Source organism: Ascaphus truei, chromosome 21 (genome assembly GCF_040206685.1).
Source record: "Ascaphus truei isolate aAscTru1 chromosome 21, aAscTru1.hap1, whole genome shotgun sequence".
NCBI classification, from domain to species: domain Eukaryota; kingdom Metazoa; phylum Chordata; class Amphibia; order Anura; family Ascaphidae; genus Ascaphus; species Ascaphus truei.
Window position 1 is genome coordinate 18990265 of NC_134503.1, and position 26719 is coordinate 19016983.

Consider the following 26719-nt stretch of genomic DNA (forward strand, 5'->3'; position numbering starts at 1 on the left):
AGTTCGCAAACTTTTGCAAACACTTCATACATTGCTACTGGCAAAGAAGAAAGAAAGCGACTGTAAGGTCACCCAATAGGAAGATGCAATGTCACCAACGATGATGCTAAGGCTATTTATTGGTCGCTAAAGTGAGGCTGCCGCCAGTGGCCATAATGTTTCACCCGTAACAAGAATTCTTTGAAAGGAATTACACACATTAAACATATCAGGAGCCAGGGGGATCACCGTATCTTGCAGGGCCCGGATCATCTCTGGTTTCAAATATGGTAAAAAATGGTTATATTATGTAGGAAAAAAACTGAGCAGCACAGATTTCTTTTTTTAATGCAATTGTGCCTTTAAAAAAATGGTTCCCCCCTAGGTACAGTAGGAAGCAGAGGGTCTGTGGAGCTGAACTGCGTTCATTTCGGCTCCGGTGACCTCCTGCCCCCGAGTTACTTACATCACAAAGTGCCTCAGGTCTCTCCTGCATGTTTAAAGGTCCCGCGTCACATGGGCCAATAGGAAGCCGCATGGGATGATGTCGCGACTTCCTAATGACCCGCCATGCGCGGAACCTTTAAACCGCCATATTGAGTGCCCAGTCAGGGTTGCTACCAGCAGCACCTTCCGGGGTAATTATCTCGGGAAGAAGGAGGTTTCCTTGGAGCTGAAATCAACACGGTTCTGCTCCGGGGACCCCCAGCTCCGGAGACCCCCAGCTCCGGAGACCCCCAGCTTCGGAGACCCCCAGCTTCAAATGTGGTAAGAAAAGAAAAAGCCCCAAGAGGAAACACTTCTTTAAGCCGTAATACGATGCAGAACAGTTCAAATGATTATTTTCCCCCAATTTATTCAGGTAACGTGGCGGTGGATGCCTGGTACAATGAAATTAAGGATTATGACTTCAACAATCCTGAATTTTCAGGCACCACAGGTAAATTATCATCACAAGGAATCCTTAGGGCCCCGAATTAACTAAACAGTGCTAAGCGTTCATATATCTTAAATTGGAAGGAGGCTGCAAATATACTAAGTGCAGTGGCATGTTTAATGGGTTAAATTACATCTTTAAACATTTCCATTGCAAACAAAAGCTTTGGAAGTTTTTTTTAACAATCTGCGTCTAATGTCTTTTGCTGATAAGACTGTCAGTAACCAAATCCCCAGACACATATTTTACTTTTCTCTGTCATTGTTTGCAAGGCGATAATAACGCCATCATTAGTCTTAAAGAAAAACGGAAGTAGCTGATAATGATAACGCCCCTCGTGACCGGGACATTTAAACTTGCAGGAGATACCAGCACCCCATACTGGGGCCTGTACCTCAGGAAGCAGGAGGTCCCCAGACCTGAAAGTAATGGGGTCAGGTCCAGAGACCCCCTGCTTCAATCCAATGTTATTAAAATTAAAATATATACAGTGCGATTGCCTGTCAGAGCAGTGCAGGGAGACGCAGCGTCTCTCTGTGCAGCTCTTCCAGACTGATAGAGGAAATCGCATGTTACGGGCATTTCGCTTGTAAAGCAGCTACCAACTCGTGCGGTATGTCATTTTTTTAAACAAACCGTATATAACCTGTGATTTGCCTTAATAAATACTGTTTTTACACTAATTTTATTCTGTGATGTAGTAACATGCCAACACGGTCAATTTTGCAATGATAAAATCAAAGCTACTAGAATAGGCCCAAATAGAGGGCAATGTATGAAGAATAGTTTTTGAAAACAGTGCATTGTCCCCAATAAACTATTTCTCACCTTATATAATTAGCAGCACATGTTGCTAGGTCATTGTTCACGTTCTTACATTTGGCGCAGGTTTTGTTATTGTTTGTATGACGTGCATCACACCCATACATATGAATGCATTACGAGTGTGCGCCTACTTGCATTTCTCTTTTACGGAAAGAAGAAGTTGATGTACTACTGCGACACACTTTATTCGAGCAAATACCCAGTATGTACCTGGCAGATACCTGGAATGCGCCGCTCCTCACCTCTGACAAGCCCCGTTGCGTTTGCCTTCCCAGCCATGGTTCATGCCTGGCTGACGGGCGGCTGATCTGTTAAATGATAATGATTAGGATTTAATAGGCTGCAATGCTTCGCGTGTCTACCAGATGGCATAAATTCATGAATTGTAATGCAGTATATATATATATACTGTGCAGTATTGCAGCCAGCGGGAATAAAATGCTTCAATCCCTGCCTGGAAAATAACGCAATGCACTCGGGCAGAAAACAGTCACAAACCTCAATACACCCGAGTATACCCGAATTCGTGGGACTAGCCGAGCTCGAATAAAGTGTGTCGCCAGTGTACGATGTTGATGTATTTATGGTGCATATAACTGACGCATGCTTTGTTGCAATTTGTGTATATTTATCGGTTACACATGTATGGCCAAAACAGAATTTACACATTAAAATAGTTTTTGTACATTGTCACACCAATGAGCGTGAATTTGTTATGCTTCTCTATGTCACTTTCCTGACAAATTTGCTTTTAGCAATTGCATTTTTTCAGGGGAAAAATAGAAAATATGAGAATATATTTTAGCGATAAATATAAGGAAGCTTCCCCGATAAATAAGGACCCCCCTGTCTTCTCTCGTGCATCTCACAGGTCACTTCACGCAGGTCGTCTGGAAGGCCTCTTCAGAAATTGGAGTAGGACTGGCCACCGATGGCTATGGAATGTTCTATGTGGTGGGACAGTACATCCCACATGGGAATATCACCAACCCCGGCTTCTTTCAGATGAATGTCCTGCCCTTAGGAACAGCACCAGAGTCGGATCCATAATAACTCCACTGGTTAGCTCTTGAATCACACATTCCTAAACACAGAATTGTATTTGCTGTACACTGTATGGTGGAGGGTTTGTAATCACTTTTGTTACCCACCATAACTTTTTTAATGTCTTTTTATAGACACAGAATAAGGCAAATAAAAATTCTCTTCCTCTCCTCAGTCACTACTACTCCTATTCTGTGGCAACATGCTCCCCAATCCTAACCCTACCCACATACCAATCCTTTTACATTCCACACCCTGTCCTAAAGTTTCCTTCTCACCACTCGCTGCCAATCACGCCAACCGCATCCCCATTACACCAACTGCATCCCCATTACGCCAACCGCATCCCCATCACACCTCTCCCTTGCCTTTTCCTGTGCCCTATGGAACGCACAATCTGTGTTCAGCAAACTCACAGTAATACATGACTGGTTCATTTCCAACTCTCTCTACCTTCCAGCCATTACAGACACCTTGCTCACCCTCTCAGACACCGCCTCTCCTGCTGCACTCTCCTATTATGATGTCTCCCTCAGCCACACCCCTAGACCAGGGAATAGACAGGGAGGTGGAGTTGCCATATTACATTCCACAAGCTGCACATTTCATGCCATACCCCTATTTCCCACCTCTGTTTCACATCCTTTGAAGTCCATGGTGTCCATCTCTTTTCCCCCTGTCGCTGCCTTTTGTCCCCCTGGACCTGCATCTCAATTTCTTGACAACTGTTGCTGGTTGGCTCCCTCACTTCCTTTCTTCTGACACACCTACTGTCATACTGGGAGACGTTAATATAACTCCCTTGACATGGTTTTCTCCCACTCCTGCTCTCTCTAACTCCTCTAACATGCCCTTTCCTTTCTCTGATCGTCCCCTCCTAACCTTTAACTCTACTGTAACCTATGCACCCTCCACACCTACTTCCATGAGCACATACAGAAACCTACATGCCCTAGATTCCTCCAATTTTCAACATCTCTACAACCTATCCTCCAATCTGAGCCACGCGCTATCCTACAATGAACAGCCACCTTACCTTCTTGTTTCAACATTGTGCCTCATTCCCCATAGATTGTAATCTTTCACGAGTAAGCCCATCATGACTTCTTTGTATCTGTGCATGTTTGTCCTCACGTGTATGTAGCTGTTTATTTAATATACATAGCTCTGTACCCCATTGTACCTTGCTGCAGAATGTTTTGGCGCTTTACAAATAAATTATAATATAAAAGTTGAAGACCTCAGATTTTTCATCATCTAGTAGATGTGTTCCTATCTAAGTATCTGTCTATCATGCCTTATCTATCTTATTTTGTCTTACCATTTACGCCTTGTCTGCTTGAAACTGCTGTACCTTTTATCTCTGACTTTCCCTTGTGTTCCAGAGCACGCCTTGACTCGGAGTGCTCAGCTTATTGTCTCTCACATCGTCCAATACTTATTAAGCAATTTCTTTCCAATAGTAAAGGAGAAGGGGGCAGTAGGGTCAGGCTTGGGAGGAAGTATGAGGACTTCCTGTCTTTGAGTAAGTTGAGGGCTATCCGGGATGATATAACAGAGAGACAATCAAAGACTTTGGTCTGAACACCAGGTGTGGGGTTAAGGGTTGAAAAGTAAATTTGTGTATCATCAGCATAGAGGTAATATTTTAACCTGAAAGATGTGATCATGTTGCCTAAAAGAGCATGCATAGAAAAAAGAGAAGACCCTGGCGTACGGCCACACAGATCAACAAAGGAGGAGGCGGTGTTGGCGAACAAAACACTTGAAAGTACAATGGGAGAGGTAAAAGGAAATACAGGCTAGAGCTTTATTACAGATACCAAGAGTGTGGTGACTGTGATGGATAAACGAGTGGTCCACAGTATCAAAAGTTGCATATAAGCAGGATATAAGTGTAACCCTTTTTGTGAACCGGCCGACCCACCCAATCTCACATTGGCCCCTCGTGGTCTAACCGGTCCCTTTCCCTGCAACACACCTGCTCAAAAGGGCTACTGGTACTGCATAACACCTGTGGCTCCAGGAGATCTGTGCCTCCGCTAGCTGGGAGCCTGGGGAAACCCTTACCATTACCTGGTGCAGCGCCTCCACTTACCCAGGATCCCCGTTAAGAAAGATAGCCCTGGGTAAGAAATACAATAACACACATAACAATAGAAAGAATACTAACACTTTACTGAGAACATAGCAAATACTATAACACATTACATAACATCATAACATAACCTGATGCTCTATCCGCATCACCTCAGCCCAATGTCTGGTGTTCCCCACCCAGTTTCCTGTGATCCCCCACACTCAATGTCCCGCAATCCTACGGAGGTCGTGGGTGACTGCGCAGTCACTAAATTAAGCTAGGGCCCAGTTTGTGCACTTATAATACTTCAGAGGTACCTTCCGAGCACTCCGATGCTCGGGACCGCAACACACTTCTCAAAGGGTCAGACGTCCGTCTGATCCTTTCCAGGTACTTCTGCCGGTAGACCCCAACGAGGGTCCCACCGATCCACGGGAACTGCAACCGGATCACGGCAACACCAACCGCATGGGAACAGCAACCGCCGCTATCCCTTCCTATCACTAACTACTCCTAGAATGACAGCAACCCTAACCTAGGGCCTGTCCCTGATGAACCGCAACCTGGGATGGCTTGGGGAGAACTCCTAGGGCCTGTGGAACCATACCTGCCCCCTCCCCTAGCTACCCAGTCCTATCTGTATCTACTATTCACTAGATACTCCTAAAGCACCTGCAGCCAACATACAGCTCACACTGTCAGCCTGCAGGGATCCACACACACTGCACACACTGCGCCCAGCACATGCAGCGACACATACACACAGCTGCACACACACAGCCACCTGACTGGAACCCGCAGCAAATCCACTGCTTGCACGCTGTGCCTATTTGCCAGTGCCCACAGCCCTCTCCGCTGTGGCACTGCCAAACTTGCACCTTCCGCACCTAAGGGTCACCTCCCTAGCTAGGGCCGTCCCTCTTCAGTTACCCCCTGCCCTTACCGGGAATTGGGGCCTGCCTGGGGATCTAGGGAGAACCCTTACCTGGTACAGGAGCCACGCGCTCCCTGCACCCTTCCTACTCCTTCCTTCTCCTCTGCCTGACTGTCTCTGCAAAGCCCGGGAAATGTATCTATATTCCCGGGCTGAGCTTCCTCCAGCCCTATTGGCCGCAAGGGAGCACCTGACCTCTGTCTCCCTAAGCCTCCTGGGAGTTGTAGTCCCCAGGGGCTGCCTAAAGCATTGGGGCCGCGTGCGCACTTGCCCTGCGCATGCGCGAACCCCTAATGGCCGCCTCAATCTCCCTCTACACTTCCCTACTCTCGCGCGATCTCTCCCTATCCCTGGAGTCCTATCGCGCGCTTCCGCCCTACTGCGCATGCGCGAACCAACGCGCAATGGCGGCGCCCTCTCTTCAAGCCGCCGAGCCGGTGGCAACGCGATCGCGGCCCTAGCAACGGCCCGATCGCGTCCCCGGCAACCGGCCTGCGCCGCAATGCATCGCGCTGCTCCCTGCACTGGCCCCCACCCTTGCGTTCTCCCGGCGGGTCCGTCAGAGACAACAGCGGCACCCGCGATCCCCTGGCACACGCAGAGCAGGGCCAGGGAGCGAAAATATACCTCGGGGCTACATTCTCCCCCTCGCAGAATCCCAACGCCCTCGCTTGGGTAGCAACCATACAGTGGGTTATATAATGGAAAATGCATTGTAACCGGTACATCAAACACAAGCAATTCCCCATTTGTACCCAACATCCCCGCATGGATACCCGAGGCCAGCTGAGTCTCAGAGTGGAGTGCCCCTAACAGACTGGGTGAGGGTATCCCACCTTGACTCCTGTGAGTCTTTTGGAGCTCAAGACCTGTCCCTTGCACCAACCCACCTTCTCCCTCTCGCAGAAAAAAATGTACGGGGTCCTGGGTGTTGACCCTTTCCGGATCCTCCGGTTTCGTCTCACGGGAGACAGGGAGGCTCAGTCTCTTGCCTCGGTCCACCACATGGCGAACATAGCGCTCCATCGCGCATTTGGGAGAGGCCACAACTACCAGAGCGGTCTCAACAGAGTCTTTGTCCGCTCCAACAATCCCTTTAACGGTGACTTCTTCCGCGGACGGCACCACTTCTTCGGGTAGGCCCGGGTCTTGAGAAGGCCAAGCTTGGAGACTCCTCGTGCAGGAGTATGTGTCGCTCCGGTCCGCTACACCGGATACCTTGGTGAGGTCGAGTTCGTTCCACGATCTGCAGAGATCTTCTGGGGGAGACACCTCCACCAGGACGCGATGACGGGGTGAGCCCATCGCCCGGGTGACCCTACCTCTGGAGTCATCAGGCTCCACGATCACCGGGGAGCTCACACCCGACACCCCTGGGGCAGTCAACTTACCCCTGTCGGTGTTGGCAGGTACTGATCCCAAGCCTGGGACCGCTGGTACCTCGGTGGTAGGCCGGACTGGCCGTTGCAGGGCACACGGGCCCACATCATGGTCTGCATCAGTTGAGGTGGTTACCTCGGTCACCTCACTGGAGTGGTCCGCCGGCAGGCGCATCACCACTCTCGGTTGGTCGCTAGAATCACCACACATGGGCGGGGGTATAAACACCTTACCCTGGCCTTCCGGAATCTGTGGTTCTGGTCTCGGTGGTTCCTGCTCAGGAACCGGGTCTGGAACCGACATCTGGGGTTCCAACATCTGGAGCTCCGCCTCCAGCGGCTCCGGCTCAGCGTCTGGAAAGTCCATTTGGGCACATGGACCCTCCACCACCTCCATTGCTGAAGTAGAAGCATTAGTAGCGGCTTCACCCACCTTGGTAGCACCATCAGGCGCATCTTTCTCCGCAGGTTCCGCCATCAGAGGTCCCTGCTCTTCCATTTGCATGTCCCCTTTGAGAGGGTCTGCAACAGTGGTCTGGCCACACGGGTCCCCGGAGGCCTCTGGAATTAAGACAAACTGAGGACAAGTATCATTTACTGTAGGAGGGAGGTCCGGCTCCTCCTCTTCTTCCTCGGCTGGTTCCGCCGCCTGGGGCAGGATAGGCTTTAGGAACCAGGCCCCGCAACACTCACATTGGGGCTCCCACGCCAGTGCACCTCTAGGACAGTCACAATTTGGCATAAAACACTGGGTACCCAGTTCTCCATCCACCTCGATGTCCTTGAAGTCGAGCGGTAACTGCGACAGGACTGCTCCCGGGGCACAGGCTTTTTGCAGGCAGGGACACGCTAGCACAACTTCATCTATTCCTGGCGCCCGCCAGGGCATATACACATTGGGGTGTAACCCCTGGCAGTCTATTTCCTTCTCAGGGGAAGGACACTCCATTTCTACCACAGTGTCCCCTCCCACTGGCATTTCGGTAGGCTGCGGCAGTTTGGGTTGCAGGAACTGTACCGCACAGTCAGGACACTCGGGCCCTTGAGTCAATTCGCCGATGGGGCAGTCGCATTCCCTCAGGCAACAGTGCGTCCACTCTTCCCCATCTACCACTGTCCTCGTGAGCGCTACTGGTGACCTAGTTAACCCATCTACCCAGCCACCAGTCACCTCCCAGTCTCTGAATGCACACGGGCATAATGCTATTGGCAATGCTAAATCTGGGGACCGTAGGACTCTATACAGCCAGGGGTGTTCTGCTCTGCATCCGTCACTTCTCTCATGGTGAACAGACGTGGCTGATCGCTGTTCAAGGCACTCCCTCCCCCTCGCAGAATCCCTTGCTGCAGGAGCCTCCATTTTGAATACAGCCCTGTCCTCCACACTAGGGCTGTCATTACAGGGGGAAACTGTCAAGTCCGGGTTAATAAAGGGGCATCCCTAAGTTGGACCCCCGGGTAGATACAATAATTGGGGGCCGTCTTCCTCGCTTATAGCCTGGCCCATATGCATCAATACGGTAGACCATTGCACGGTGTCATCATACCTTCGCCCTCTGACACATGTACAAGCTAGCCCAGGGAGTTCCCTAACCTGCGTCTGGACATCTAGCAGGGACACGTCCGCGGGGACTGCCCCGACGGCAACCGCGCGGTTGGGGGGCACGTTCATCTTCAAGGCCCATGCGTAGACCTCCTGCTTTGAGAGCACCCACATGGTGGAACAAAAATAGGACACAAATTAGAAAAAACATGTACAGGGCACCCCAGGTCTGATATATCTCAGCAGCGCCTCCAAATGTAACCCTTTTTGTGAACCGGCCGACCCACCCAATCTCACATTGGCCCCTCGTGGTCTAACCGGTCCCTTTCCCTGCAACACACCTGCTCAAAAGGGCTACTGGTACTGCATAACACCTGTGGCTCCAGGAGATCTGAGCCTCCGCTAGCTGGGAGCCTGGGGAAACCCTTACCATTACCTGGTGCAGCGCCTCCACTTACCCAGGATCCCCGTTAAGAAAGATAGCCCTGGGTAAGAAATACAATAACACACATAACAATAGAAAGAATACTAACACTTTACTGAGAACATAGCAAATACTATAACACATTACATAACATCATAACATAACCTGATGCTCTATCCGCATCACCTCAGCCCAATGTGTGGGAATTAGAAAAAAACATACAGGGCACCCCAGGTCTGATCTCTCAGCAGCGCCTCCAAATGTAACCCTTTTTGTGAACCGGCCGACCCACCCAATCTCACATTGGCCCCTCGTGGTCTAACCGGTTCCTTTCCCCGCAACACACCTGCTCTAAGGGATTACTGGTAACTGCATAACACCTGTGGCTCCAGGAGATCTGAGCCTCCGCTAGCTGGGAGCCTGGGGAAACCCTTACCATTACCTGGTGCAGCGCCTCCACTTACCCAGGATCCCCGTTATGAAAGATAGCCCTGGGTAAGAAATACAATAACACACGTAGATGATAAACCAATAACTAACACTTTACTTAACACACACATATAACTCAATACATAACATCACATAACATAACCTGATGCTCTACCCGCATCACCTCAGCCCAATGTCTGGTGTTCCCCACCCAGTGTCCTGTGATCCCCCACACCCAATGTCTCGCAATCCTACGGAGGTCGTGGGTGACTGCGCAGTCACTAAATTAAGCTAGGGCCCAGTTGGTGCACTTATATACTCCAGTACCTTCCGAGCACTCCGATGCTCGGGACCGCAACTCTCTTCTAAAAGGGTAAGACGTCCGTCTGATCCTTTCCAGGTACTTCTGCCGGTAGACCCCAACGAGGGTCCCACCGCTCCACGGGAACTACAACCGGATCACGGCAACACCAACCGCATGGGAACAGCAACCGCCGCTATCCCTTCCTATCACTAACTACTCCTAGAGTGGCAGCAACACTATCAGGACAGGAACCCTAACCTAGGGCCTGTCCCTGATGAACCGCAACCTGGGATGGCTTGGGGAAAACTCCTAGGGCCTATGGAACAATAACCTGCCCCCCTTCCCCTAGCTACCCAGTCCTATCTGTAACTGGCTAATCCTAACAGCCTAACTCACCTGCAGCCGACACACAGCTCACACTGTCAGCCTGCAGGGATTCACACACGCTTCACACACACTGCACGCACTGCGCCCAGCACATGCAGTGACAACACACACAGACAGCTGCAATCACACACAGCCACCTGGATCCCGCAGCAAATCCACTGCTTGCACGCTGTGCCTCTTTGCCAGTGCCCACAGCCCTCTCCGCTGTGGCACTGCCAAACTTGCACCCTCCGCTCCTAAGGGTGACCTCCCTAGCTATGGCCGTCCCTCTTCAGTTACCCCCTGCCCTTACCGGGAATTGGGGCCTGCCTGGGGATCTAGGGAGAACCCTTACCTCGGTACAGGAGCCACGCGCTCCCTGCACCCTTCCTACTCCTTCCTTCTCCTCTGCCTGACTGACGCATGCAAAGCCCGGGAAATGTATCTATATTCCCGGGCTGAGCTTCCTCCAGCCCTATTGGCCACACTCAGGCACCTGATGCCTGTCTCCCTAAGCCTCCTGGGAGTTGTAGTTCCCAGGGGGCTGTCTAAACACTGGGGCCGCGTGCGCACTTGCCCTGCGCATGCGCGAACCCCTAATGGCCGCCTCAACCTCTCTATCTTCTTCCCTACTCTCGCGCGATCTCTCCCTGCACTGAGGATCCTATCGCGCGCTTTCCGGTCCCTGCGCATGCGCGAACCTACGCGCAATGGCGGCGCCCTCTCCTTCGCAAGCCGGGCCGGTGACAACGCGATCGCGGCCCTAGCGACGGCCCGATCGCGTCCCCGGCAACCGGCCTGCACCGCTATGCCCCGCGCAGCTCCCTGCTCTGGCCCCCACCCTCGCGAAGTGCCGGCGGGTCCGTCGCAGCCTCCGGCGGCACCCGCTACCACACGGCACTCGCGGAGAGGGGCCAGGGATTTCAAATTTACCTCGGGGCTACATATATATACATATATATATATATATATATATATATACTGTATAACAACACCGCCTATAACCCCTAACATACAGTACTGTACACATACAGTACTGTATATGCACATCAATGATACTATGGGCCGGCGGGGGCGAAATGTGTTTGCAGCAGAGAGAGATCCGCTGCTCTCTCTGTGCAAACATCTGCACATTGAAAATTATTTAAAATACATTTTTATTCAAAGTGTAGATGTGCAGGGGGTCTCCGGAGCTGAACCGCGTTGGTTTCAGGTCCGGGGACCCTCTGCTTCCCGAGATACAGCCCCCTTTATGAGGTGCCGGTATCCCTCTGCATTTAAAGGTCCCGATCACGTGACCGCGGCATGTAAACCAAGCAGAGGGATACCGGCACCCCCTAAAGGGGTCTGTATCTCGAGGAGCAGGGGGTCCCTGGACCTAAAACCACAGCGGTTCAGCTCCGGAGACGCTCTGCACATCTACACTATGAATAAAACACATATATAAATAAACACTCGTTCCTTACCTTTGCGGCTATGTGCTATGGTAACGAAGCAGCATTTCTGTATTTTTAATAATATTGTACAGTGAGCAGGGGGTTCCCTGAGCCAGAAATCAAAACTCAGGGGACCCCCTGCTCCTGCACAATATTATTAAAAATACAGAAATGCTGCTTCATTACCATAGCTGATAGCCGCTAAGGCAATGAAGGGGTTAACCCACCGTGCCCGCTTTATTGTGGGTAGCGGTGGTGGGTGAAGGGGGTATTTGGCCCTTGGTGTGACTTTAGGACTTGCGGGGGGGTTTGCGGGTGCACTTAACCCCTTCACGACCTTAGCAGTTTATACTGCTACGGTCATGAAGGGGTTAACCACTCCCGCTACCCACCCGCAAGCCCTAAACAACCACCGTTGGGGCTTATACCCCATTCACCCATATAAATAAATAAATTTAAAATACATTTTTATTCATAGTGTAGATGTGCAGAGGGTCTCGGGAGCTAAACAGCGTTGGTTTCAGATCCGGTCCCCCCAGCACCATGGCCCCCAGGTGGTCTCCTTGGGTTACCGTGGGCCACAATTGGGTCCCCATGGTAGGCCCGCGGATGTCTGGGAGCCCCAGGTCAGACCCACAGGTGTCTGCGGGGCCTCGGGTGGTTCCCACGGGGGTCTGGGGAACTCACGAGTGCTCACTACGGGTCCGCGGTACCCCCACAGAAGTGGGACCACACATCATCATCCCCGCACCTATGGGTCGGCGGTGCCCCCACAGATGTGAGGCCACTGCTTCATCCCCGCAGACTACAGGTCCACGGTGCCCCCACAGATTTGAGGCCACCGCTTCATCCCCGCATGTGTCACCCGTGGAACCACCAGCCTGATACCTGTGAGATACCCGTGAGATACCCGAGGAGACCTGCAGGTGGTCTCCAGGGGTCCCCACGCAGAACCACGAAACAAACCCTGAATGTAAAAAAAATAAACCTGGCCTATACATTCAATACATACCCCCCCCCCCCCCAACACCTACAGTACAATAATGTGCAAAATAACTATTATCCAGATAGGATAATAGATTAATTGCCCATTATTAAAAACATTAACTAGCATATTCAAATAAATAAAGTACTAGTGACCTCATCAATAAGAAGTCTCCGACACCAGCGACATCCTTCTCTTGCCCACAAAATACATAGCAAATACAAAGCCAATACATTGCAAGTACATTCAGATATCAATTAACCCCTTAAACACCTTATCAGATAATAACCGCAAAGGTAATGAAGGGGTTAAGCCACACTGGCCCGATACCCACCCTTCACCCATGAATTTGTACAGTGGCTTCATCATGCAACTATATATACAATATCCAACCACCCTCTCCCCCCCTTCCCCCTGTTGCCATCCCCACCCCTTCCCCCCCTCCCTACACACACCCCCCCTTTCCCCTTCTCCCTGCTGTCCCTTTGCCCAGCTGGTATGTATGCACTTTAGTGGTGTTTGTGGCATTTTATTGTATACATGTGTTTCTGCCTGCAGCCTCTACTTCCATGTGCTCTGTAGCTGCTGTCACGGAGCACTCTGGCCCGCCCCCCTCCCTTCACTGCTCATTCCTCCCTCCTTCCTGTTGCCTGTCATTGCGAGGCAACCCAGAACTTGAGCACTACACATGCACAGTAGAGCCCGTTCCTGTGGCTGAGGGGGGTCTCCCATAGTTTCCCTAATTACCCATGATGCTCCTTACTGCAGTGAGCACATGAGATAGACGCCAGGTGATGATGTCATCTGTTCCTCACCGGAGGAGGTGCAGTTACACAGGTGTGTGCAATTTTGTCTTTAATTAAGGTAGTTAGTTATGGGTATATATTGGTGGTTATGGTCTATCTGTGGTAAGCACTCCCTTGATAAAGGTCCTGTTTTTAGGACCGAAACGTTGGTGTTTTGTGCCTGCTTCACTAATACAATTCTTTTTGCTAACAAGTGTGCTGTCTCTTCCTTGCTGTGCCTGCTTTGGATTCCCTGGATTCTCTGGTCTGCCTGGTAAGGAGCCTTTGATTATATTCATTCATATGGGACTAAGCACCTGTCTTCATCTGTATTTGTGTGCCATCTGCTCTGTTACCTATATATATATATATATATATATATATATAGAAACCCTGTCTTCCCATAAGAGAAGGCACAAAAGCAGCAACACTCAGATAAAGCAAAAAGACATGTATTAGCAGTTATAAAACAGCACACTATAAACCCTTTTTGTTATATATATATATATAACCATAATACTGAGTTAAGTTATGGTGAGTAAAAAAAGTGACAAAAACCCTCCACAGGAAAGCAAATATGCAAATATAGCTGTATGCTCATCTGCATGTCTTAGGCAGGTCTGCAACCCCGCCTTTCCCCATTATCACCCAGCATACAGCACTTCCACTGCAGCAAGGGATTCTGGGAAATGACATGCAAATGAGCACACAGTGTCACTTTTTGCCTCAATAACCATTTTTAACATGGTTCCCTATAGGCTTAAGCTTGCTGCATGGTCACAGCTTTGAGCACAGCCAGGGTTAAGGTGCATACCCAGAAAACCACCCACAGACAGCTGTTTCGACCTTGATGGGGCTCATCAGTGTGGAGTTGATTTTACTGAGAATGCAAGAGAGGCTATGGGATATATATATATAATGTCAAAAAGAGTGCTACTGAGCATGGCCAATGTATACAAACAAAAGACAGGGGTGCCCAATGCTAATCCAATTGACAAAACATATAAAGTAATAAGTATAAAGTTTAAATACTTCAATAATAATAATATTTACAGTACTTGGTTATTTAGTTAAACCCTTTGGCCAAAGCGTCATAAGCCTTTGGCCAAAGGGTTTAACTAAATAACCAAGTAAATATTATTATTATTATTATTATTGAAGTATTTAAACTTTATACTTATTACTTTATATGTTTTGTCAATTGGATATAGCATTGGGCACCCCTGTCTTTTTTTTATATATATATATATATATATATATATATATATATATATATATATATATATATATATATATATAATACTGAGTTAAGTTATGGTGAGTAAAAAAAGTGACAAAAATCCTCAACAGGAAAGCAAATATGCAAATACAACTGCATGCTCATTTGCATGTCTTAGGCCGGTCTGCAACCCCGCCTTTCCCCATTATCACCCAGCATACAGCACTTCCACTGCAGCAAGGGATTCTGGGAAATGACATGCAAGTGAACACACAGTGTCACTTTTTGCCTCAATAACCATTTTAACATGGTTCCCTATAGGCTTAAGCTTGCTGCATGGTCACGAGCTTTGAGCACAGCCAGGGTTAAGGTGCATACCCAGAAAACACCCACAGACAGCTGTTTCGACCTTGATGGGTCTCATCAGTGTGGGGTTGATTTTACTGAGAATGCAAGAGAGGCTATGGGATAGGCTAAACCATAATACTGAGTTAAGTTATGGTGAGTAAAAAAAGTGACAAAAACCCTCCACAGGAAAGCAAATATGCAAATATAGCTGTATGCTCATCTGCATGTCTTAGGCAGGTCTGCAACCCCGCCTTTCCCCATTATCACCCAGCATACAGCACTTCCACTGCAGCAAGGGATTCTGGGAAATGACATGCAAATGAGCACACAGTGTCACTTTTTGCCTTAATAACCATTTTTAACTTGGTTCCCTATAGGCTTAAGCTTGCTGCATGGTCACAGCTTTGAGCACAGCCAGAGTTAAGGTGCATACCCAGAAAACCACCCACAGACAGCTGTTTCGACCTTGATGGGTCTCATCAGTGTGGGGTTGATTTTACTGGGAATGCAAGAGAGGCTATGGGATAGGCTAAACCATAATACTGAGTTAAGTTATGGTGAGTAAAAAAAGTGACAAAAACCCTCCACAGGAAAGCAAATATGCAAATATAACTGTATGCTCATCTGCATGTCTTAGGCAGGTTTGCAACCCCGCCTTTCCCCATTATCACCCAGCATACAGCACTTCAGCACTTCCACTGCAGCAAGGGATTCTGGGAAATGACATGCAAATGAGAACACATGAGCCTATAGGGAACCATGTTAAAAATGGTTATTGAGGCAAAAAGTGACACTGTGTGCTCATTTGCATGTCATTTCCCAGAATCCCTTGCTGCAGTGGAAGTGCTGTATGCTGGGTGATAATGGGGAAAGGCGGGGTTGCAGACCTGCCTAAGACATGCAGATGAGCATACAGTTATATTTGCATATATATATATATATATATATATATATATATATATATATATATATATATATATATATATATATATATATATATATATACAGTATATACACACACATGATGAACCAATATACAAATAAATGTAGAAGGGTTATCAAAACCATACTGTGCTACAAATAACACTTCTCCATACAGACACACTACATTACAATGAATTTCCTTTATAATCCTAATTGATCTTACAATCTAAATCATCAAATGCCAATGAAAAACCTCACATTCCAATCAATACATTGCATTTACATTGTATAAATGATGCATAAAATCTATGCACCATATACATTCTGCAAATGAATGTTAACAATATCATTGCAAGCAAAATACAAATACAAAAAACAAGTCAACTATTTTAACCAATCAAGTAAACAAAAATCAATTAGCAATCATTATTTACATCCCTAAACAATTGACAGTCCATCCCGAACAATGACACAATTAACAAATTCATGCCTGGAGCAGAACAATTTAGCATGTGAAAAAATATAAGTACCAACCAGAATACAAACTTTAAAACCAAGGCTAACCCTGAACACCATACAATATCAACAATTACATCTATCTAATTTTAAAATACTTTAAACACACAATAAAGCATAGCAGCATAGACAAATTTATTTAAAACACATTAAATCAAGCTTTAAAACCACATCATTTCTTACCCTGTATGTATATATCTCTCTAGACATATATACATACATACATACACAGTGGCAAGAAATGATATACCACCAAAAAAAAATACACGTTAAAAAAGCTTTAAAAAAAATTAACAAGTTAAATAAAATACATTTCTTTAGTTCACTTACCATTACTTGGCCCCACCGACTCCCGTTGCGCAGCTTACTCACGAACCAATCCACCAGGCACAGGAACCCATAAAATAAAAAACCATAAAAAAATAAACATTACACTAAAAATCCAAATCAATCCACGGGTCTTCTAATTGTAATCCATCTTCATCTGTATTCTTCTTTCTTCTATCTTCTTCCGGGCGGGGTCTTCTTCCCGTCTTCGCCCACGCCCTTGTCTTTTTTCTTCATAGGAGGTCCTTCCTCCTCGGCGTCTGGCTTCAAAATGAGACGACATAGGCTTTTAAAGGCCTATGACGTCACATTTTCGTCATATGGTTCCCACGGCCCTGATTGGGCCGTGAAAACCATGTGTTTTGGCCGATAAAAATAAAAATGATGACGTCACTTAAAGGCAATGAAAGCACAGCCAATCAGAATGGCTTTGCTTCAATTGCCTTTAAGATGACGTCATTAAAAGTAACATGGCCGTTGAAGAAAAAGTAGTCCTTGAGGGAGGCTCTGATCTCTCTCTCTATCTCAGGGTGATTCAATAGGGAGTCATTCAATCTCCAGGAGAATGATGTTGTCTTTTCGAATGGTGTGGATAAGGTCAAGGTGATTGGGGCATGGTCTGACCACGTGATGGGGCCGATGTCTGATTTCGTGGCTGCCTCTAGGATGTTCTTGGTCAGCAGAAAGTGGTCTATGCGCGAATAGGTCTGGTGAGGTGCCGAGTAAAAGGTATAGTCTCTCTGGCCCTGATGTTGTGATCTCCAAACGTCCACCAATGAGAACTCGTCCACTAATTCCCTGAACCTTTTCCCGGTGATTTGGGAGTGGCTTGTACGGGGGTGACCCCCTGTGGTTGATCTGTCCTCGGTGGGGTTAAAGACCATGTTTAGGTCTCCTCCCACTATCATCGATGACAGATATCCCGGGTCTATGCCCTCAAGCACTGTTTCAGAAATTCTGTTTGATTTTCGTTTGGGGCATATACATTGACTAGAGCGATTGCCGAGCCCGCTAAGGAGCCATATACCACGAGAAATCTACCCTCTGGATCCATGGTCGTTTTGACATGATTGAATGGAGTTCCTTGTCTGATTAGTATAGCCACTCCCCGCTTTTTACTACTAAATGATGCGAAAAAGCATGTTGGAAACACTTTTTTGTACAAATTTGGGGGGTCTTGAGATGTGAAGTGGGTTTCCTGTAAGAATACGATGTCTCCCCCTGCCTGCTTCATGTCTTGGAGGGCAAGCCTCCTTTTTCTATTATTTTGAAGTCCTTTGACGTTGAGCGACACTATCTTCACTGGGGCGTTAGAAGCCATATGTGACTTTTGTGGTTGTGGGTAGTTAAGAACCCTCCCTTCCCATCTGGGGGGGCCCTGATTCTATGGCTCAAGAGTGTTCTTAGCCCTGGCAAACATTGTAAGGTAGCTTGTAGTTTTGAAAGGTTTACTGAATGGTCCGAGGAGGGGGGGGATAAAGGGGGGGGTGGGGGGGATGGGGGGTAGGACCGCTGGGACAGAATCAGCGGTAGGAGAGCAGGAAGATGAGGTTCATGCACGAACCTAACAGGTATTTGCCTGGTCTTTGGGCAACCGGCTTTTGGGCGATAATGCCCATCGAGGTGGACTTCGGTGTCAGCATCCGGTGGGCAGTGTGGGGTGGGGGGCTGAACCCTCTGGTTCTTTGTGTTTTTTTCCCCCTCCAGAATTCTCATTCACACCCTTTGTTCTCATACGGGAAGGGGGTGGGGGGAGAGGGGGGGGGGGCTGTAAGTGAGGGGGGGCAGGGGGGGGAGAGGGAGGAGAAGGTGATTTAGGGGGGGGGGGGGGGGGGGGAGGGGGGCCAGACAGAAGAGGGATTCTAGAGCGCATTTCCGCGTCACATGTGGGGGTATATTCACTGCATGTAGGTAGCTATTGACATTAGATTATCATGGCGTCTTTTATGTATCAGTGTTCTTTATTATCGGGAGCTGGTATTCTTTGTGCAACGTATAGGACTTGGGGTGATTCTTCTGTGTGTAAATTGGTGCCTCTGTATATTGTAGTGGCTATGAGCGTACGAGATTTGGGGGAGAGAGAAAAAGAGGGGGGTGAGGAAGGGGGGGAGGGGTGATATGGGTGGAGAGGAAAGGAGAGAGGAAAGGATGAGGGTGGGGAGAGAGGGGGGGGGGGGAGGGGGATGACGATGGAAAGGAGAGTGGTAGGCATTGCGGCGCCTTGCTTATGTTTGGTTCACCTGCACAGTAGTTATACAATTCTTCACTTCAGTAGGTTATACACACAGTAATCATTTGTACAATAGGTGGTCAGTGAATTATGTAAATAGGCCATGTGGACAGTTAAACCATAATAAACTGCGTCTTGGTTGTATATGGGGGGGGTTTAGTGGTGGGGTGCGTGTTCACTATGGTGTCTGGGGGGGGGGGGAGGGGAGGAGCCGGGGGAAGGGGAGTGGGAGAGGTGGTATGAGGGGATGGGTGGGAGTAGTTAGGGGTAGCTGGGGTGGGTGAAGGGGGTATTAGCCCCAACGGTGGTTGTTTAGGGCTTGCGGGGGGGTAGCGGGAGGGGTTAACCCCTTCATGACCGTAGCGGTATTAACTGCTACGGCCGTGAAGGGGTTAAGTGCACCCGCAAACCCCCCCGCAAGTCCTAAAGTCACACCAAGGGCCAAATACCCCCTTCACCCACCACCGCTACCCACAATAAAGCGGGCACGGTGGGTTAACCCCTTCATTGCCTTAGCGGCTATCAGCTATGGTAATGAAGCAGCATTTCTGTATTTTTAATAATATTGTGCAGGAGCAGGGGGTCCCCTGAGTTTTGATTTCTGGCTCAGGGAACCCCCTGCTCACTGTACAATATTATTAAAAATACAGAAATGCTGCTTCGTTACCATAGCACATAGCCGCAAAGGTAAGGAACGAGTGTTTATTTATATATGTGTTTTATTCATAGTGTAGATGTGCAGAGCGTCTCCGGAGCTGAACCGCTGTGGTTTTAGGTCCGGGGACCCCCTGCTCCTCGAGATACAGACCCCTTTATGGGGTGCCGGTATCCCTCTGCTTGGTTTACAGGCCGCGGTCACGTGATCGGGACCTTTAAATGCAGAGGGATACCGGCACCTCATAAAGGGGGCTGTATCTCAGGGAGCAGGGGGTCCCCGGACCTGAAACCAATGCGGTTCAGCTCCGGGGGCCCCCTGCACATCTACACTATGAATAAAAATGTATTTTAAATAATTTTTAATTTGCCGATGTTTGCGCAGAGAGAGCAGCGGATCTCTCTCTGCTGCAAATACATCTCGCCAGGGGACGGCCTATAGTATCATTGATGTGCATATACAGTACTGTACTGTATGTGTATGATAGGGGTTATAGGGGTTGTTGTTATACAGTATATACTGTATATATACAGTATATACTGCATTACAATTCATGAATTTCTCGGCTTCAAAGACAACAGCTCGCAAACGCCCCCATGTGTTTTTACACGGCATTGCAGTATTGCAGCCAGCGGGAATAAAATGCTTAAATCACGGGCACGAAATAACGCAATACATCCCGGGCGAAAACGACACTAAACCGAACATCACCGGATATTCAGAAAATCGCGGAATTAGCCAAGTTCGAATAAAGTTGGTCGCCACTGTATATATTTTTTTAGTTCATTTTTTACACGTTTTTTTTTTTATTTGACATTTTTTAACATTTTCATGTTTTGGTTAATACATTTCACCTAATCATATTTTATTTTGATAATCATATTTTTCAGTGTTTTTTGCAATAATAGTTCATCATTCATCAATTTTTATTCAATATATTTTTTAACAAAAACCATATGGAGTATAACGCTCACTAATAAGTGTAATTTTGAGGTTTGTATTTATGATTGTAGCCTAAGGCTGCGTCCATAGATGGACCAGCCGTGCTGAGGAGTGCGGACGCTCCGCGCTGAGCCCCTGCATCCTCAATGAGGATGCCTTGAGAAGGGGCTCACGCGAGCGTCCGCAGGCGTTCTGAGGAGTTGGAGGTTTCAGCCGAGCGCCAAGCTGTTTTTCAGCGCACTGTCGGCTGAAAACCTCCATTCACTGCACAGCAGCGTCAACGTCACGGCGCCGTGACGTCGGCACCGTGACATTGACGTCAGTGCATCGCGGGCGATTGGCCCAGCGATGTCACTGCCCAGCCTCCAACCACCTCCCCCCGGCTCCCTTCACGCACGCTGGCTCGCCTGCAAGTCCGTGCAATCACGCTGACTGAAGCAGGCGAACATCAGCGTTAGCGCGCCTCCGCTCTCCCCACACCTCTATGGCCCGGGCCTAAGATATCAAGTTTGATACTGTGTGCTACCTATGTGCTAATCTGAAATGTATTTACAAAGAAGGAGGAAGGCTTCATATTGGTGCACACCTAGGCTGTTAAAACGTAACATTTATTTTGCTTGAATAAAATAATGGTACACACTATATTAGTAAACCTCATGTCAAAAAATTAAACTGTGTGTATCGTGTTATTAAAAATAATTCAATGGGGGGTGCCAATTGGAGACTCTGTTGATAATCCAAAACCATCATTATATAGTCATAGGATATTTATGATATAATATCCTCAATGATGGATCGGTGTATATTCTGGATGCAGTTTAAAGAGGTAATGCTGACTTCAATTTTAGACATTTGTCTGTATATCTCCCTACCACAGAAAAGAAATTATCTATGCATAAGGAATTGAACACATTGGTAGTCTTAATTGATATATGACTTATTGCTATGTAAAGGAGTGGGTCAGAGATACAGCATACCTAATAGCTCACCATAGACCATGTAATTACTGCATAACCACCTTAATGAACTGCTGATGGATTCAGATCTAATGACCTCATCTTCTTAATATATACAAATCGAATGGTTGGTACTAGCTGCGGTGAATCTGATTGGTCCTCAGCCTCTGGCCAATCAGATTGGTGGGTCTGACATCACCCAACTGCCACTCTCTTCCCCCTCGGCCACACACACACACACACACCTCTCTCTGTCCTCGTCCCCCCAATCACACTCACCACCCTCCCTGGCACTCCACTCACCTCCCTCCCTCCCTGGCGCTCCACTCACCTCCCTCCTTCCCCGGTGCTCCACTCACCTCCCTCCTTCCCCGGTGCTCCACTCACCTCCCTCCACTCCCCGGCGCATCCACTCACCTCCCTCCACTCCCCGGCGCATCAACTCACCTCCCTCCACTCCCCGGCGCATCCACTCATCTCCCTCCACTCCCTGGCGCTCCACTCACCTCCCTCCACTCCCCGGTGCTCCACTCATCTCCCTCCCCTCCACTCACCTCCCTCCACTCACCCTCCCTCCACTCCCCGGTGCTCCACTCACCTCCCTCCACTCCCCAGCGCTCCACTCACCTCCCTCCACTCCCTGGCGCTACACTCACCTCCACTCCCTGGCGCTCCAACTCACCTCCCTCCACTCACCTCCCTCCACTCCCTGGCACTACACTCACCTCCCTGCACATCCCCGGCGCTCCACTCACCTCCCTCCACTCCCCGGCGCTCCACTCACCTCCTCCACTCCGCGGCACTCCACTCACCTCCCTCCACTCCCCGGCACTCCACTCACCTCCCCTCTCTCGCGCTCCAATCACCTCCCACCTGCAGCTGCCACGCGGCCCTAAGATGGCGGCGCCCGGAAGGACCCCCTTCCTCCCTCGCGGAGTAACTAACATGGCGGCGCCCGGAAGTAGAGGTGACGTGTGTGTGTGTCACACTGTGTGTGTGTCACACTGTATGTGTGTGTCACAGTGTGTGTGTGTGTGTGTGTGTGTGTGTGTGTGTGTGTGTGTGTGTGTGTGACACTGTGTGTGTGCCACTGTGTGTGTGTGTGTGTGTGTGTGTGTGTGTGTGTGTGTGTGTGTGTGTGTGTGACACTGTGTGTGTGTGTGTGTGTGCGGGGACACTGTGTGTGTGTGTGTGTGGGACGCTGTGTGTGTTTCAATCTGTGTGTGTGTGTGTGTGACAGTGTGTGTGTGTGTGTGTGTGTGTGTGTGTGTGTGTGTGTGTGTGTGTGTGTGTGTGACACTGTGTGTATGTGTCAGACACTGTGTGTGTGTGTGTGTGTGTGGGACACTGTGTGTGTGTCACTGTGTTGTGTGTCAGACACTTTAGGGTGGGGCCGGAGCTACGCATGGGGGGGGGGGCAGGAGCGGAGAGAGAGGGGGGAGCGGAGAAACATACAGGGGGAGTGGAGAGGGACATGGAAATTTTAAGCAACCCACCCCCCCCTCTTGTCCACTGTCCCCCCCTCCTGTCCACTGTCCCCCCTCCTCATGTCCACTGTCCCCCTCCTGTCCACTGTCCCCCTTCTGTCCACTGCCCCCCCTCCTGTCCACTGTCCCCCCCTCCTGTCCACCCCTCTTCTGTCCACTGCTCCCCCCTCCTATCCACTGCCCCCCCTCCTGTCCACTGTTCCCCCCCTCCTGTCCACTGCCCCCCCTCCTGTCCACTGTCACCCCCCCTCCTGTCCACTGTCCCCCCTCCTGTCCACTGTCCCCCCCCTCCTGTCCACTGTCCCCCATCTGTCCACTGTCCCCCCCTCCTGTCCACTGTCACCCCCCCCTCCTGTTCACTCTCCCCCCCTCCTGTCCACTCTCCCCCCCCTCCTATCCACTCTCCCCCCCTCCTATCCACTCTCCCCGCTCCTGTCCACTGCCCCCTCCTGTCCACTGTCCCCCCTCCTGTCCACTGTCCCCCCCTCCTGTCCACTGTCCCCCCTCCTGTCCACTGTCCCCCCTCCTGTCCACTGTCCCTCCCTCCTGTCCTCTGCCCCCACCCCCCTCCTGTCAACTGTCACCCCCCCTCCTGTCCACTGTCACCCCCCCTTCTGTCAACTGTCACCCCCCTCCTGTCCACTGTCCCTGTCCCTCCTGTCCACTGTTCCCATCCCCTCCTGTCCACTGTCCCCGTCCCCTCCTGTCCACTGTCCCCATCCCCTCCTGTCAAATGTCCCCCCCCCTCCTGGCCACTGCCCCCCCCCTCCTGTCCACTGTCCCCCCCTCATGTCCACTGTCCCCCCCTCATGTCCACTGTCCCCCCCCTCCTGTCCACTGCCCCGCCCTCCTGTCCACTGTCCCACCCCCCCTCCAGTCCACTGTCCCATCCCCCTACTGTCCACTGTCCCGTCCCCCTCCTGTCCACTGTCCCATCCCCCTCCTGTCCACTGTCCCATCCCCCTCCTGTCCACTGTCCCGTCCCCCTCCTGTCCACTGTCCCGTCCCCCTCCTGTCCACTGTCCCGTCCCCATCCTGTCCACTGTCCCGTCCCCCACCTGTCCACTGTCCAGTCCCCCTCCTGTCCACTGTCCCCGTTTCATCCTGTCCACGTCCCCTCCTTTCCACGTCCCCTACTGTCCACTGTCCCGTCCCCCTCCTGTCCACTGTCCCATCCCCCTCCTGTCCACTGTCCTGTCCCCCTCCTGTCCCGTCTCCCTCCTGTCCACTGTCCCATCCCATCCTGTCCACTGTCCCGTCCCCTCCTGTCCACTGTCCCGTCCCCTCCTGTCCACTGTCCCGTCCACCTCCTGTCCACTGTCCCTGTCCCCTCCTGTCCACTGTCCCCGTCCCCTCCTGTCCACTGTCCCCGTCCCCTCCTGTCCACTGTCCCGTCCCCTCCTGTCCACTGTCCCCGTCCCATCCTGTCCACGTCCCCTCCTTTCCACGTCCCCTACTGTCCACTGTCCTGTCCCCCTCCTGTCCACTGTCCGTCCCCCTCCTGTCCACTGTCCTGTCCCCCTCCTGTCCACTGTCCCGTCTCCCTCCTGTCCACTGTCCCGTCCCATCCTGTCCACTGTCCCGTCCCCTCCTGTCCACTGTCCCGTCCCCTCCTGTCCACTGTCCGTCCACCTCCTGTCCACTGTCCCTGTCCCCTCCTGTCACTGGCCCCATCCCCTCCTGTCCACTGGCCCCATCCCCTCCTGTCCACTGTCCCCGTCCCCTCCTGTTCACTGGCCCTGCCCCCTCCTGTCCACTGGCCCCGTCCCCTCCTCATGTCCACTGCCCCCCTCCTCCTGTCCACTGTCCCCCCCTCCTGTCCACTGTCCCCCCCTCCTCCTGTCCACTGCCCCCCCCTCCTCCTGTCCACTGCCCCCCCCTCCTGTCCACCCCCCCTCCTGTCCACCCCCCCTCCTGTCCACTGTCCCCCCTCCCATCCTCCTGTCTACTATCCCCCCCTCCCTTTCTCCCCCTCCCCTCCCTTTCCTCCCCCCTCCCTCCCTTTCCTCCCCCCTCCCCTCCCTTTCCTCCCCCCTCCCCTCCCTTTCCTCCCCCCCTCCCCTCCCTTTCCTCCTGTCAACTGTCCCGTCCCTTCCTGTCCGCTGTCCCGTCCACCTCCTGTCCACTGTCCCTGTCCCCTCCTGTCCACTGTCCCCCCCTCCTGTCCACTGTCCCACCCCTCCTGTCCACTGTTCCCCCTTCCTGTCCACTGTCCCCCCTCATGTCCACTGTCCCCCCCCCCTCCTGTCCACTGTCCCCCCCCTCCTGTCCACTGTCCACCCCTCCTGTCCACTGTCCCCCCTTCCTGTCCACCCCCCCTCCTGTCCACCATCCCCCCCCTCCCTCCTTCTGTCCACTGTCCCCCCCCCTCCCCTCCCTTTCCTCCCCCCCTCCCCTCCCTTTCCTCCCCCCTCCCCTCCCTTTCCTCCCCCTCCCCTCCCTTTCCTCCCCCTCCCTTTCCTCCCCCCCCTCCCTTTCCTCCCTCCCCTTCCTTTCCTCCCCCCTCCCCTCCATTTCCTCCCCCCCTCTCCTCCCCCCCTCCCCTCCCTTTCCTCCCCCCTCCCTTTCCCCACCCTCCCCTCCCCTCCTTTCCCTCCCCTCTCCCCTCCCCTCCCCCTCCTTTCCCTCCCCTCTCCCCCCCCCTTTTCCTAGCGGGAAATTTAACTCACGGGCAACGCCGGGTCTCTCAGCTAGTTATATATAAACGTCACAATCTATATGACACAGTTCCAACATCACTGTATAATTTTACCCTTAACTAATAGCAATACAATAATTACACAATAAAATTAGTAGGAGTAATCAGTGCACGTCCCCTCCTGTCCACTGCCCCGTCCCCTCCTGTCCACTGTCCCGTTCCCTCCTTTCCACTGTCCCCGTCCCCTCCTGTCCACTGTCCCCGTCCCCTCCTGTCCACTGTCCCTGTCCACTGTCCCCGTCCCCTCCTGTCCACTGTCCCCTGTCCCCGTCCCCTCCTGTCCACTGTCCCGTCCCCTCCTGTCCACTGTCCCGTCCACCTCCTGTCCACTGTCCCCGTCCCCTCCTGTCCACTGTCCCCGTCCCTCCTGTCCACTGTCCCCTCCTGTCCACTGTCCCCGTCCCCTCCTGTCCACTGTCCCCGTCCCCTCCTGTCCACAGGCCCCGACCCCTCCTCCTGTCCACTATCCCCCCTCCTCCTGTCCACTGTCCCCCCCCTCCTCCTGTCCATTGTCCCCCCCCTCCTGTCCACTGCCCCCCCCCCTCCTGTCCACTGTCCTGCCACAGTGTCAATACATGGAGTCTGGCACTCCCCCAACGATGACGTCACCACGCGCACTGCCTAACGTGTTTCCCTCCCACCTGGGAGCTTCGTCAGAGGCTGGTTACCAGGGGGAGTGCCAGACTCCGTGTATTGACACTGTGGCAGTTTGCAGCATGCAAGGTTGTATCAGGCTTAGAGAAAGCACCGCCGCGTGCTAGCTTACTATGAACTCCTACCACTGGCTTAGTTGTGTGCATTAATTGAGACTGCATCACCATTTATTTGAGCAAAAATTGACTTCCCAATGTTGGTAAAATTGCATGTTTAGGGGGTTACAGAAACGGAATCAATCCACTTACCTCTCACCATTTACTATGTAGTGCATTGCACCATATCTCATGCACTGATTACTCCTACTAATATT

The 26719-nt window shown here is 50.9% G+C and overlaps 1 protein-coding gene across 1 annotated transcript in view; it reads left to right on the forward strand.

Moving 5' to 3' along the window:
* The window catches only part of LOC142472443 (uncharacterized), a 54598-nt gene that overhangs the window by 6776 nt on the left and 21103 nt on the right, over positions 1-26719 (forward strand). The window contains exons 4-5 of the mRNA XM_075579531.1: positions 842-919; positions 2613-2788. Coding sequence (XP_075435646.1) covers positions 842-919; positions 2613-2788 — 254 coding nt within the window. The remainder of the gene's footprint in view (positions 1-841; positions 920-2612; positions 2789-26719) is intronic.